General features: G+C 38.1%; 1 protein-coding gene across 1 annotated transcript in view; it reads left to right on the top strand.

Moving 5' to 3' along the window:
* The first annotated feature begins 32 nt into the window (after positions 1-32).
* The window catches only part of ighmbp2 (immunoglobulin mu DNA binding protein 2), an 18,074-nt gene continuing 5,842 nt past the window's right edge, over positions 33-12,264 (top strand). Inside the window, exons 1-13 of the mRNA XM_057837708.1 lie at positions 33-201; positions 388-470; positions 1,949-2,118; positions 2,195-2,390; positions 2,480-2,577; positions 2,752-2,915; positions 3,003-3,203; positions 5,291-5,438; positions 5,522-5,696; positions 5,797-5,979; positions 6,045-6,163; positions 11,808-11,902; positions 12,002-12,125. Coding sequence (XP_057693691.1) covers positions 394-470; positions 1,949-2,118; positions 2,195-2,390; positions 2,480-2,577; positions 2,752-2,915; positions 3,003-3,203; positions 5,291-5,438; positions 5,522-5,696; positions 5,797-5,979; positions 6,045-6,163; positions 11,808-11,902; positions 12,002-12,125 — 1,750 coding nt within the window. The 5' untranslated portion in view covers positions 33-201; positions 388-393. The remainder of the gene's footprint in view (positions 202-387; positions 471-1,948; positions 2,119-2,194; positions 2,391-2,479; positions 2,578-2,751; positions 2,916-3,002; positions 3,204-5,290; positions 5,439-5,521; positions 5,697-5,796; positions 5,980-6,044; positions 6,164-11,807; positions 11,903-12,001; positions 12,126-12,264) is intronic.

Genomic DNA, 12,264 nt, shown 5'->3' with positions numbered 1-12,264 from the left:
AATTGGTCAACAGGACTTTGACAGTTTGTGACCGGAAGCCTGACGGACTTCAACCGGAAGCGGGACAAGTGCTAGCGTGCTACCGGCGGTATAATCCAACAAGAAAATGTATTATTTGTAGCCTGAAGTTGAGGAATAGAATCCTTTTTATTTTTGTCTTTCTCTAAGCCACGTTGCTGACATTTATCTTTACTGCAGTGGGTGAGTGAGTTTTTAACCGCATACGAAATGTATTCAATGGCTGACGGTGGCTATGCTAACTTGTCAACATTGCACATAACGTCAACAAATAGGCTGCAAAGTTATATATTGATGGCCTTTTAAATTAAATGACATCACGCCAGTGTTTTAGCTAAATGGAGATCATCTTGTGGATACCGTTTTTAGGGAGAGATGGCAGTTGAAAATTTCGTTTCAAAGACACTGGAGCTTCTGCAGGAAGAGAGGGAGGCTGAAATAGAGGAAACAAGGTTTGTAAAAATTACTCATTTCTATGATGAAGTAGTGACCAGGGGTGAAAGTGGGCCAGAACGGTCAGGAACGCAGTTCCGGTATATGATTCAGGGCCGGAACGCAGTTCCGGTATACGATTCAGGGCCGGAACGCTGTTCCGGTATAAGATTCAGGGCTGGAATGCTGTTCCGGTACACGGTGCTTTGATTACGAAAATATGACGGCAACTGTCAAAACGCTATGTAAAAAAAAAAAAAAAAAAGCTAAGCTGCCACACATGCATTTCATCTCCAAGATTTACATACACAAGTGTTACAAGTGTTAACACCAAGCATACCAAGCATACTAACGTGCTTGTATGGCGTAATCCGTTTCCACCAATATTCATTATTTATTTTATTCCACAGACGGCATGGAGGTTTCCCCAGCTGCTGCAGTTATCTGAGTCATATGATGATGAGTCACATCAATATGCGAATGCACGCAGCAAAGCAAAATTCCTGTACTCATTTATCCAGTCAATTGGCTGACATACTGACATGTGATCAGCAGAGATAGCTCTGATTGATTCAAATGTGCATGTTTTCTGGAACAGCAAAAAAAAAAAAAAAAAAAAAAAAAGGTAGTTGAATTGATGCGACAAAAAAAGGGCAATGCAACATTAAATGGATCAAATCTTTAAGAGCAACGAAAGAGTTGAGGAGGCTTATTTATCATATTTTGTTTTATTTGCTCTAAAGGGGAGGTTCAGAGCATCTTAGCTTTCAATGTGCACTTTGGACTTTTATTTGTTCATTTATGTTAAGCTATTTATTTATTTCCTTATGATTTAAAAAAGTGTTTTAAAATGTTTGCGCGATCTTCAAAATATATGCCATTTCACTCTGCATAATATAAGTCATTTGTACTAATATTTCTGAATGTATGTTACCTAGATCTTTATTATTAAAAAAATGTGAATGTTTACATTGACTTCAATTTTAATATACATCCTATGTTCTTCAGTAGTTAAAATTGAGATTTGGCATTTAGTATGTGAGGAAATGAGGGAAAATAAAAATTAGGAGATGGAGGTTGGGGTTATTGCTCTTTTTGTTAACTTTTATTTTGCAAATGATTGAAAAAATACAATTTTGAATGAAAATCAGTATTTGTATGTGTTATAGAAATAACTGTGCTAAAACAGTTTTCTTTGCTTTTCAGTAGTTTAAGAGGTTTGACACCCCCCCCCCCTCTGACTCCATGGCGACCTTCACGTTGGGGAGTAAGAGCAAGAAATTCTAGCCACTTTCACCCCTGGTAGTGACAGTGTAACCTGACACGCCCCCTACGTTTTTTTCTCAAATTAGAATATTGCGCCTGTCCTTGGAAATCTTTTAGTTTCACTCCTCCCCCCAAAATAAAAACTAAATTCTTGAAAAATGAATGGTTGATTGTCTATAATATAAACTAGTCCGATTACCTGCTGACCGGTCAGATTTTTTTCTTTCCTCAGAGTGTGGAAGGAGAACATCTCACTTAAAGAGCTTCAAAACAAAGGAGTGTGTCTGTTAAAACTTCACGTAGGAAGTCAATCCACAGGCCTGTATGGTCGCACAGTTGTTGTCCTTGAACCAAGGAAGTATCTCGGCTTTTCTTCTCTTCCTAGCAATAGCTTTGGACCTGGTAAGATGGAAGGGGAAAAAAAAAACACATGATTGCTTTTGCAACTTTTGTTGACTTCATGTTGTTGTTGCCACAGGGGACATAGTTGGATTGTATGACTCTGGTGGATGCAGTGCGACGTCACAGATCAGCACGGGTATCGTGACGCGATGCAGCCAGGCCTCGATAAGTGTGGCTTTTGACGAATCAAAGGATGGGCTCAGTTTTGATACAGATGCTTTGTACAGCCTCTTAAAGTTGGCAAATGATGTGACTTATAAACGAATGAAAAGGTAGGCAGCGCAACTTGAATGAAAAATTTGTCACCTGTTTAGTTGTGTTACAATAAACATGTCAATTATTCTTGCATTTGTGCTGGAAGGGCTTTAAATGCCTTAAATGGATACAACAATGGACCGTCTGCCGATCTGATCAATGTTCTCTTTGGAGAAGCCAAACCGTCTTCTAATTCTCAACCATGTAAGTGATTCAGACTTATGTACAGTTTACACAACCCTCTTCAAATGTCAGATTTTTATGGTAATTTAACTGTGTGGTAAGGGCACATTTTTGTAGATGATATATTTTCTATTGTATGCAGATCTCAATAATGGTTGTTCAAATTAACCTTTTGGATTTGTTGTTTTCCTTTAGGTGATGTCAAATTCTTTAACTCCAATCTGGATGATTCCCAGAGAGAAGCAGTGACTTTTGCTCTGTCTCAGAGAGAACTAGCAGTGATTCATGGTCCTCCAGGCACCGGGAAAACTACCACGGTAGTGGAGATCGTTCTGCAAGCTATCAAACAAGGCCAAAAGGTGTTTCAAAAAGCCTTTTAAGATGCTTTAAATTCCAACTGTTAAAACATCTCACTTAAAACTGAATTATAAACATTTTTTGTGCAGGTTTTATGCTGCGCCCCATCGAATGTGGCACTGGATAATTTAGTGGAGAGATTAGCCCGGTGCAAGGCCAAGGTTCTAAGGCTCGGTCATCCTGCTAGACTGCTGGACTCTATCCAAAAACATTCACTGGATGCCATCCTTGCCAAGAGTGACAACGCCAACATCATCGCTGACATCCGCAGAGACATTGACAATGCTTTTGTAAGTTTAGTATGTGCGCAGTTCCCATCCTGGCATGCGAGGCATTTATTGGCATTTATTGGCAAATCATGGTGGAAAATAAGTATTTGGTCAATACCAAAAGTTCATCTCAATACTTTGTTATGTACCCTTTGTTGGCAATAACGGAGGCCAAACGTTTTCTGTAACTCTTCACAAGCTTTTCACACACGGTTGCTGGTATTTTGGCCCATTCCTCCATGCAGATCTCCTCTATAGCAGTGATGTTTTGGGGCTGTCGTTGGGCAACGCTGACTTTCACTCCCTCCACAGATCTTCTATGGGGTTGAGATCTGGAGACTGGCTAGGCCACTCCAGGACCTTGAAATGCTTCTTACGAAGCCATTCCTTTGTTGCCCTGGCTGTGTGTTTGGGATCATTGTCATGCTGAAAGACCCAGGCACGTCTCATCTTCAATCCCCTTGCTGATGAAAGGAAAATTTCACTCAAAATCTCTCGATATATGGCCCCATTCATTCTTTCCTTTACACAGATCAGTCCTCTTGGTCCCTTTGCAGAAAAACAGCCCCAAAGCATGATGTTTCCACCCCCATGCTTCACAGTGGGTATGGTGTTCTTCGGTTGCAATTCAGGATTCTTTTTCCTCCAAACACGAGAACCTGTGTTTCTACCAAAAAGTTCTATTTTGGTTTCATCTGACCATAACACATTCTCCCAGTCCTCTTCTGGATCATCCAAATGCTCTCTAGTGAACCGCAGACGGGCCTGGATGTGTACTTGCTTCAGCAGGGGGACACGTTTGGCAGTGCAGGATTTGAGTACCTGGCGGCGCATTGTGTTACTGATAGTAGCCTTTGTTACTGTGGTCCCAGCTCTCTGGAGGTCATTCACTAGGTCCCCCCGTGTGGTTCTGGGATTTTTGCTCACCGTTCTTGTTATCATTTTGACGCCACGGGGTGATGTTGCATGGAGCCCCAGATCGAGGGAGATTATCAGTGGTCTTGTATGCCTTCCATTTTCTAATAATTGCTCCCACAGTTGATTTCTTTACACCAAGCGTTTTACCTATTGCAGATTCAGTCTTCCAGCCTGGTGCAGGTCTACAATTTTGTCTCTGGTGTCCTTCGACAGCTCTTTGGTCTTGGCCATATTGGAGGTTAGAGTGTGATTGACTGAGGTTGTGGATAGGTGTCTTTTATACCGATAATGAGTTAAAACAGGTGCCATTAATACAGGTAATGAGTGGAGCCTGGTTAGACCTCTTTAGACCTCGTTAGAAGAAGTTAGACATTTTTGACAGCCAGAAATCTTGCTTGTCCGTAGGTGACCAAATACTTATTTTCCACTCTAATTTGGAAATAAATCCTTTAAAAATTAAACAATGTTATTTTCTGTTTTTTTTTTCAACATTCTGTCTCTCATGGTTGATGTTTACCCATGTGGACTATTACAGGCCTCTCTAATCTTTTCAAGTAGGAGAACTTGCACAATTGGTGGTTGACTAAATACTTATTTGCCCCACTGTATCTCTAGGGCTAGGATATTTTGAGACCGGGATAAAAGTACGAAAGATGTTTTAAATTAATCTTGGTGATCAGCTATGTCCTATTTTATTAAGCATATGAATAACATACGCATAAAATTATGTATGAGGTAGCAAATTGTCTGTATCCAAACGCACATCCACCATACCTGTACATTTTCTCTTGTTAAGTATTACCTACATTTGTAACAACAGACCTGTTCTTACTTGATATTTATCAATTTTGAAAAGGGGCAGGCCACAATATGTCTCAGCTTCTGCCCGCTCATTTTGGGCATCTTTGTTCACAATAACATGCAACAACATACTTAAATTAAAATGAAATGATGATGAAATAATTCTTTTTCATCAAATAATTATAAATACAAAATTGTGGCATTTTGTTTTCCTGCCATATAATGGCCCATATTGTGATGGAACAATAACCCAATTCAAACGCAAAATGAAAACATTTGCAAAGGGCTGCAGTTGGCTGAAAATTGACCAAGCCGTAGATTGCGTTACTTTGTCACCAACAAATTAAACTCTTCAATTGAAATGACCAATGTATGTGTAATTCTCCCAGCTGGGAATGAAGAAAAACAATGAAAAAGGAGAGCGGGGGAACCACAAGAGAGAAATAGGCGAACTAAGAAAAGAGCTGAAAACAAGGGAAGCGACAGCCATCACCCAGATACTTAAAAGTGCCGATGTCGTCTTAGCGACAAACACGGGTTAGTATGTGGTAAATATCAAATGTTACACGTAGTGTTGTTTAGACAATGAACGATAAGATGTGGTCTGTCTTTAAATGCAGGCGCAAGTGACGACGGGCCTCTGAAGTTCCTGCCGGCCGAGCATTTCGATTGGGTTGTGATTGACGAGTGTGCCCAGTCGCTGGAGAGTAGCTGCTGGATTGGCCTGCTCCGAGCACGCAAGTGCATTCTGTCTGGAGACTACAAGCAGTTACCACCTACTATTAAATCCCACGTGTAAACAACTATTTTCTCTCCTAAGTGGACATTTGTTTTTTCAGAAGGTTTAATCGTCAAACCTTTCATGATGCACATTTTTCTGTTATGGTTCCCCCAGGGCTGCTTCAAAAGGCTTGTCTCTTAGTCTTATGGAGCGACTCATCCAGATGTACGGTGACTCAGTTGTGCGAATGCTAACTGTCCAGTATCGCATGAATAGTGCTATCATGGAATGGGCCTCCAAAGAGATGTACCAAGGAAGATTGACAGCACACAGCTCAGTGCAAGCACACTTGTTAAAGTGAGAATCAGTTCACAAAAAAATGTATAAAATAAGTTTTTTATTTTAACTAATATCAACACCAGAGATCTCCCTGGGGTCACATGTGTTGAGGAAACAAGCACAGCTCTTCTTCTCATCGACACAGCTGGCTGCGGACTGATGGAAATGGAGGTGGCAGATGAGCAATCCAAAGGCAACCAAGGTAAAACAATAAACCAATGTGATAAATTTAGCTATCTAGGTTGTGACTTTTTTTTTTCTGTCACTGGCTATTTTCTCTTTGTTTGTCAAAGCTTGTTCCCGTACTGTAAATATAAACACATGTATGTGGTATGTGTGACGCGTGTGTATGTATGTATGTATGTATGTGTATATATATACAGTGCTGCTCGAAAGTTTGTGAACCCCACAGCGATGGTCAGATTTTTTGTAAAAAAAACTAAAATAACCTTATTAAATGTTAAGTTATACCCAAATCCACAATACTGACATTCCAAATAATGGACTGAAACAAAAGAAATAGTTATATTGTCATTCTTTATTTAACAAAAGTGGTTGATTTAAGAAAAACTCAGATATCATGTGTGCAAAAGTATGTGAACCCCTTCAGTTAATAGGATATTGCGCCTCCTTTTGCAGAGATTACCTCAACCAAACGGTTTCTGTAGTGACTAATCAGCCTCTCACATCTACTTTGGGGGATTTTTGCCCATTCTTCCTTGCAGAACACAGTCAGTTGAGAGAGGTTTGATGGGCGTCTGGCATGAACTGCTCGCTTCAGGTCCCGCCACAGCATTTCAATGGGATTTAGGTCAGGACTTTGACTGGGCCAGTCCAGAACACGAATCTTCTTCTTTTTCAGCCATTCCTTGGTTGTATTGCTGGAATGCTTTGGATCATTATCATGTTGCATGATCCACCTTCTGCCAAGCTTTAACTTCAAAACAGATGGCGTCAGGTTATGTTCTAGGATTTGACAATATTCCTCAGAATTCATGATTCCCTGGACTATGTGGAGTTGTCCAGGTCCTGAGGATGAAAAGCAAGCCCAGATCTTGACATTCCCACCTCCATGCTTCACTGTTGGGAGAAGGTTCTTTTGGTGGTATGCAGTGTTGACTTTTCGCCAGACATGGCGGTTTTGGTTGTGACCAAACAGTTCAATTTTGCACCTACATCAGTTGATGAAAACTCTTTTTAATTTAGTCTCGACAACACAACTGTTAAAAAAACAAAAAAAAACTACTGAATTGATTGATTAGGAAATCAGGTTGAAATAATAGAAAATTCCAAAATGTTGAGGGGGTTCACAAACTTTTGAGCAGCACTGTATATATATATATTATATTATGTATATACAGGATATACTGTATGTATATATTTTCCCCAAGTGGAAGCTTCCATGATCCTAATAAATTAGGCAGGACACCTGCCTAAAACTTTTGCACAGTACTGTATATATATATATATATATATATATATATATATATATATATGGCAGAAAACACTCAGGTGACTTGAAGTTCCGCTCTGAGACCCCCAATTTGGCCAACTTTCAAAATTGGCCGATATGCATGTGTGATACATCATTGGAAAGCTTAAAATCTCAATTTTCTAGGGGAAGAAAAATTTTGAACAGGAGGGCATTTTTTTTTTTAAAATGTTTTTTAAACTGCAAAACTATATCTGGAGGTGAGAGCACGCGGAACAGAATTACAGACGCCATGACTTTAACGAGATATTATCGCATACTTACCTTGTTTTGATACAAAAACTCCATGTCGCATGTATCACCGAGTGTCAAGACACAGCTGTGAATGGCCACAGCTGTATTTTTATGGGATTTTTTGGGTGAAACGGTATAACAAGGGCCGCGATGCAGAAATCGCAGACATCAAGGAGTGGTCGAGATTTTCTTTTTCATATATTTACTCTTTTAAACGTTTTTTTTTTTTTTAATTATTAATTTTTTTTGTTTTGTTTGGATCGATTATTTATGATCTAACATCGGGGAAAATGCGACAGTAACTTAAAAAAAATACAATTTAGCGATAGTTATGAGGTAGATATCCGTGACTTTTTTTACAGACACCATTTTTTTCATTGTGACGTAATTTGTTTAAAAGTTTAAAATATGCGAGTGAATCATTTTTTAACGTCGTTTTTTTTTTTTTAACTAAATATTAGACATCAAATAATGATTCTAAGCCAAAAATGACAGACATTTTGAATAAAAGATATAATTACTTACCTTGTTTTCATGGCTGGGTTGAAACAAAAACGGTTGCGCAACGTCTGTAAACGGGGGTTTCCAGGGTAAAATTTGCCCGTTTTACCCTGAAAACCCCCGTTTTCAGACCGCGCAACCGCTTTTGTTTCAACCCAGCCATAAAACGAAGTTAATTAAATATATTTATTATTCAAAATATATGTCATTTTTAGCGTAGAATCATTTATTGATGTCCAATATTTCGTTTAAAAAAAAAAAAAAAAAAATAATTTAAAAGATTATTCACTCGCATATTGTAAACTTTTAAACAAATTACGTCACAATGAAAAAAATATGGTGTCTGTAAAAAAGTCACGGATATTTGCCTCATAACTATCGCTTAATTTTTTTTGTTTTGTTTTGTTTCTGTCGCATTTTTCCCAATATGTTAGATGATAAATAATCGATCCAAACAAAGAAAAATACGAAAAAAACGTTTAAAAAGGTAAATATATGGAAAAAAAAAAAAAAACATCTCGACCACTCCTTGATGTCTGCGACTTCTGCATCGCGACCCTTGTTATATTACCATGATTTGCCCATAAAATACCCCAAAGTACCGGCTGTGGCCATTCACAGCTGTCTTGACACTCGGTGATATATGCTACATGGAGTTTTTGGACCGAAAGGTAAGTACGCGTTAAACTCATGACGTCTGTAATTCTGCTCTCGCGTGCGCTCACCTCCAGATTTTGCTGTCTCCTGTTCAAAATTTTTCTTCCCCCAGAAAATTAAGATTTTAAGCTTTCCAATGATGTATCACACGTGCATATCAGACAATTTTGAAAGTTGGCTAAATTGGGGGTCTCTCAGAGCGGAACTTCAAGTCACCTGAGTGTTTTCCGCCATATATATACACGTCACACATACATGTGTTTATCTTAACAGTATGGGAAGAATATATAGCCCCATAGAAAGAAGTCATTTCCAGACTGATGTATTGGAAGGGATGGGCCAATTCCTTGACCGCCACGTTCACCAGATATCATTCCCCTGGACTTCTTTCTATGGGCCTATGTTACAGATATCGTGTATCGAACAAAGATAAGGGAGTTTTCTGACCTTAAGTGAAAGATTACTGATGCCGTTGCCACAAATGATGAGGCTATGTTACAGCGAACATGGCAAGAAATGGAGTACTGTCTTGTTGTGCTTCGTGCAACTAATGGTGCCCATGTAGAAGTGTATTAAAAGAGGTAAAAAACGTCAATAAACGCTGAATACAATAGAACAAATCTGAATAAAATAATTGGATTTTTAATAAATTTTTGAAATGGTAAAGAGACTTTATGGACACCCTGTGTATATACCGGTGTATATACATGGCAGAAAACACTTGGGTGACTTGAAGTTCCGCTCAGAGACCCCCAATTTGTCCAAATTTAAAAATTGTCCGATTTGTACGTGTGATACATCATTGGAAAGCTTAAAATCTCAGTTTTCTGTGGGAAGAAAAATTCTGAACAAGAGGACATTTAAAAAAAAAAAAAATTTAAACAGCAAAACCCTAACTGGAAGCGAGACCACGCGAGAGCAGAATTAAGGACGCCACGATTTTAACGAGGTATTATCGCGTACTTACCTTGTTTCGATCCAAAAACTCCATGTAGCATGCATCACGGAGTGTCAAGACACAGCTGTGAATGGCCACAGCCAGATTTTTGGGGGATTTTATGGGTGAAACATGGTCATATAACAAGGGTTGCGATTCAGAAATCGCAGACAACAAGGAGTGGTTGAGATTTTCTTTTTAATATAGTTACCCTTTTAAACGTTATTTTTAAATTTTTCTTTGTTTGCATCAATTATTTATCATCTAACATATCGGGGAAAATGCGACAGTAACAAAAAAAAATACAATTAAGCAATAGTTATGAGGTAGATATCCGTGACTTTTTTTTACAGACGCCAAATTTTTAATTGTGACGTAATTTGTTTAAAGTTTATGATATGCGAGTGAATAATTTTTTAAAGGCGTTTTCTTTTTTTTTTAAACTAAATATTAGAAATCAATTAATGATTCTAAGCTAAAAATGACATTTTGAATAATAAATATAAATACTTATCTTCTTTTTATGGCTAGGTTGAAACAAAAGCGGTTGCGCGACATCTGTAAACGGGGGTTTTCAGGGTAAAGCGGACAAATCAAAAATAGTTCGGGGGCTTAATGCACCATAAATCTGCTACAGCAGCATATAGACATCTTGTTCTATCAAACACAACAGTTGTTTTGGCTTAAAATACTGCAGTTTCTTTTAAAGAGGAATGCAAGAGCAGAAGCTGCTTTTTCAGTCCTGTCTGTGTTTTCCGCCATATACAGTATATATACATACATATACCATAATTCTTGGACCATAAGACGCTACGTTTTTTCCCTCATTTTGAATCTTGCAGCTTATAGTCCAGTGCGGCTTATTTCTTGATTTATTTGGATTAATAAGTAACAAGTTATTTGACAGCGGCGTCATAAGACTGCCATAAGACCGTCATAATTATGATATGACACTATCATGGGCATTAATAAATGCTTATGACAGATGTCATGAAGTGTCATCTGGCAAATTATGTGACTAACTCATTTATGTCCAGCTCGGATCTTTTCTATCCCTTCAAAAGTGAGATCATTTGCTGGATGACACAAAATGATATGTCATAAGCATTCATTATTGCTCCCGGCAGTGTCATGTCATAATTATGATGGTCTTATGACGCCACTGTCTAATAAAGTGCCACCAAATACCATAACTAGCAATTAATGAAATAACTGGAACAGTAACTGAAGAAATAATTAGCGCAGAACATGAATTTTGATTGTTATTTACATCTGTAGCGCTGCAACGCATGCTAGGAGACATGTTGGACTACAACAGTGTTGACAGCAGGTGGCAGCAGAGGTTGATTGTCTCCCCCAAGAGAACAGTGATGGCCAAATGAAGTTTCTTTAAGCAGTAATGCTTTGCAGCCAATTGGTTCAAAGTTTCATGGTAGTTGATTTGGTCTTATGACAGTCTTATGTTGCCGCTATCAAATAAAGTGTTACCAGTTAATATCTTTTGGTGTAAATGTCCCATAAAACAGTGAGGGGAGCTGCGGCTTATAGTACAGTGTGGTTTATCTATTAACAAATGCCGTTTTCATGTCAAATTTGGTGGGTGGCGTCTAGTTGTTTGTTATGTTTAAATGTATTTTAGTTGAGTTCTTTTTCAGGAAAAAAACATTAAATATGTTTTTTATTTAAACCAGGAAATATAGGGATTTCTTTAATATATACAGTAACTAACGTTATTTTTATTTTTTTTTTTAGCTGAGTAATTGCAAAAATAATCAGGGATTAATTGACTATCAAAATAAGCTATTTTATTCTGTTATTACGATACATTCCAATATGAAACGTCCTTTCTCGGTGTCGGTTTTTGGAAAATGTGACTTATAGCCCAGTGTTGATTTTTTTTTTTTGCATTTTTTTACCAGTGCAACTTATAACTCAGAGTGCCTTAAAGGCCGAAAAATACGGTACTCAAGAAAAACATTAATTTTGTTACTTCGGTTATAATACAATGTATCTTTTGTTTCTCAGGGGAGGTTGACATTGTAGATCTGCATATTAAAGCCTTGACTGAAGCTGGGGTGAAAGCTAAAGACATTGCTGTTATTGCTCCTTACAATTTGCAAGTAAGTCCTTCACGTGGGGTAAATTATTAGAAATACCACACTGTGACTTTTATAATGTATCACGAATAGTTTGGATGTATGTGCGTGTAATCTGTGAAGGTTGACCTCCTGCGTCAGAAACTTTCTACAAGACATCCAGAGCTGGAAATCAAATCTGTGGATGGCTTTCAAGGCAGAGAAAAAGAGGCAGTGGTTTTGTCTTTGGTCCGGTCCAATCGGAAAGGTATATTTTTAATAATAAACGTCAAGTCCATTTTGACCACAAGGGCTAGCAGTCAAAATAGATTGGACTATCTATCACCATCAATGGCACTGAAACATGATAATTCAATGCCAACTCTTACAGTTCTCACAGTTGATTG

The sequence above is a fragment of the Corythoichthys intestinalis genome, chromosome 5, assembly GCF_030265065.1.
Source record: "Corythoichthys intestinalis isolate RoL2023-P3 chromosome 5, ASM3026506v1, whole genome shotgun sequence".
In the NCBI taxonomy this organism is placed as follows: Eukaryota; Metazoa; Chordata; class Actinopteri; order Syngnathiformes; family Syngnathidae; genus Corythoichthys; species Corythoichthys intestinalis.
Note: the sequence above shows the minus strand (reverse complement) of the source record. Positions and strands in the feature narration are given on the sequence as shown.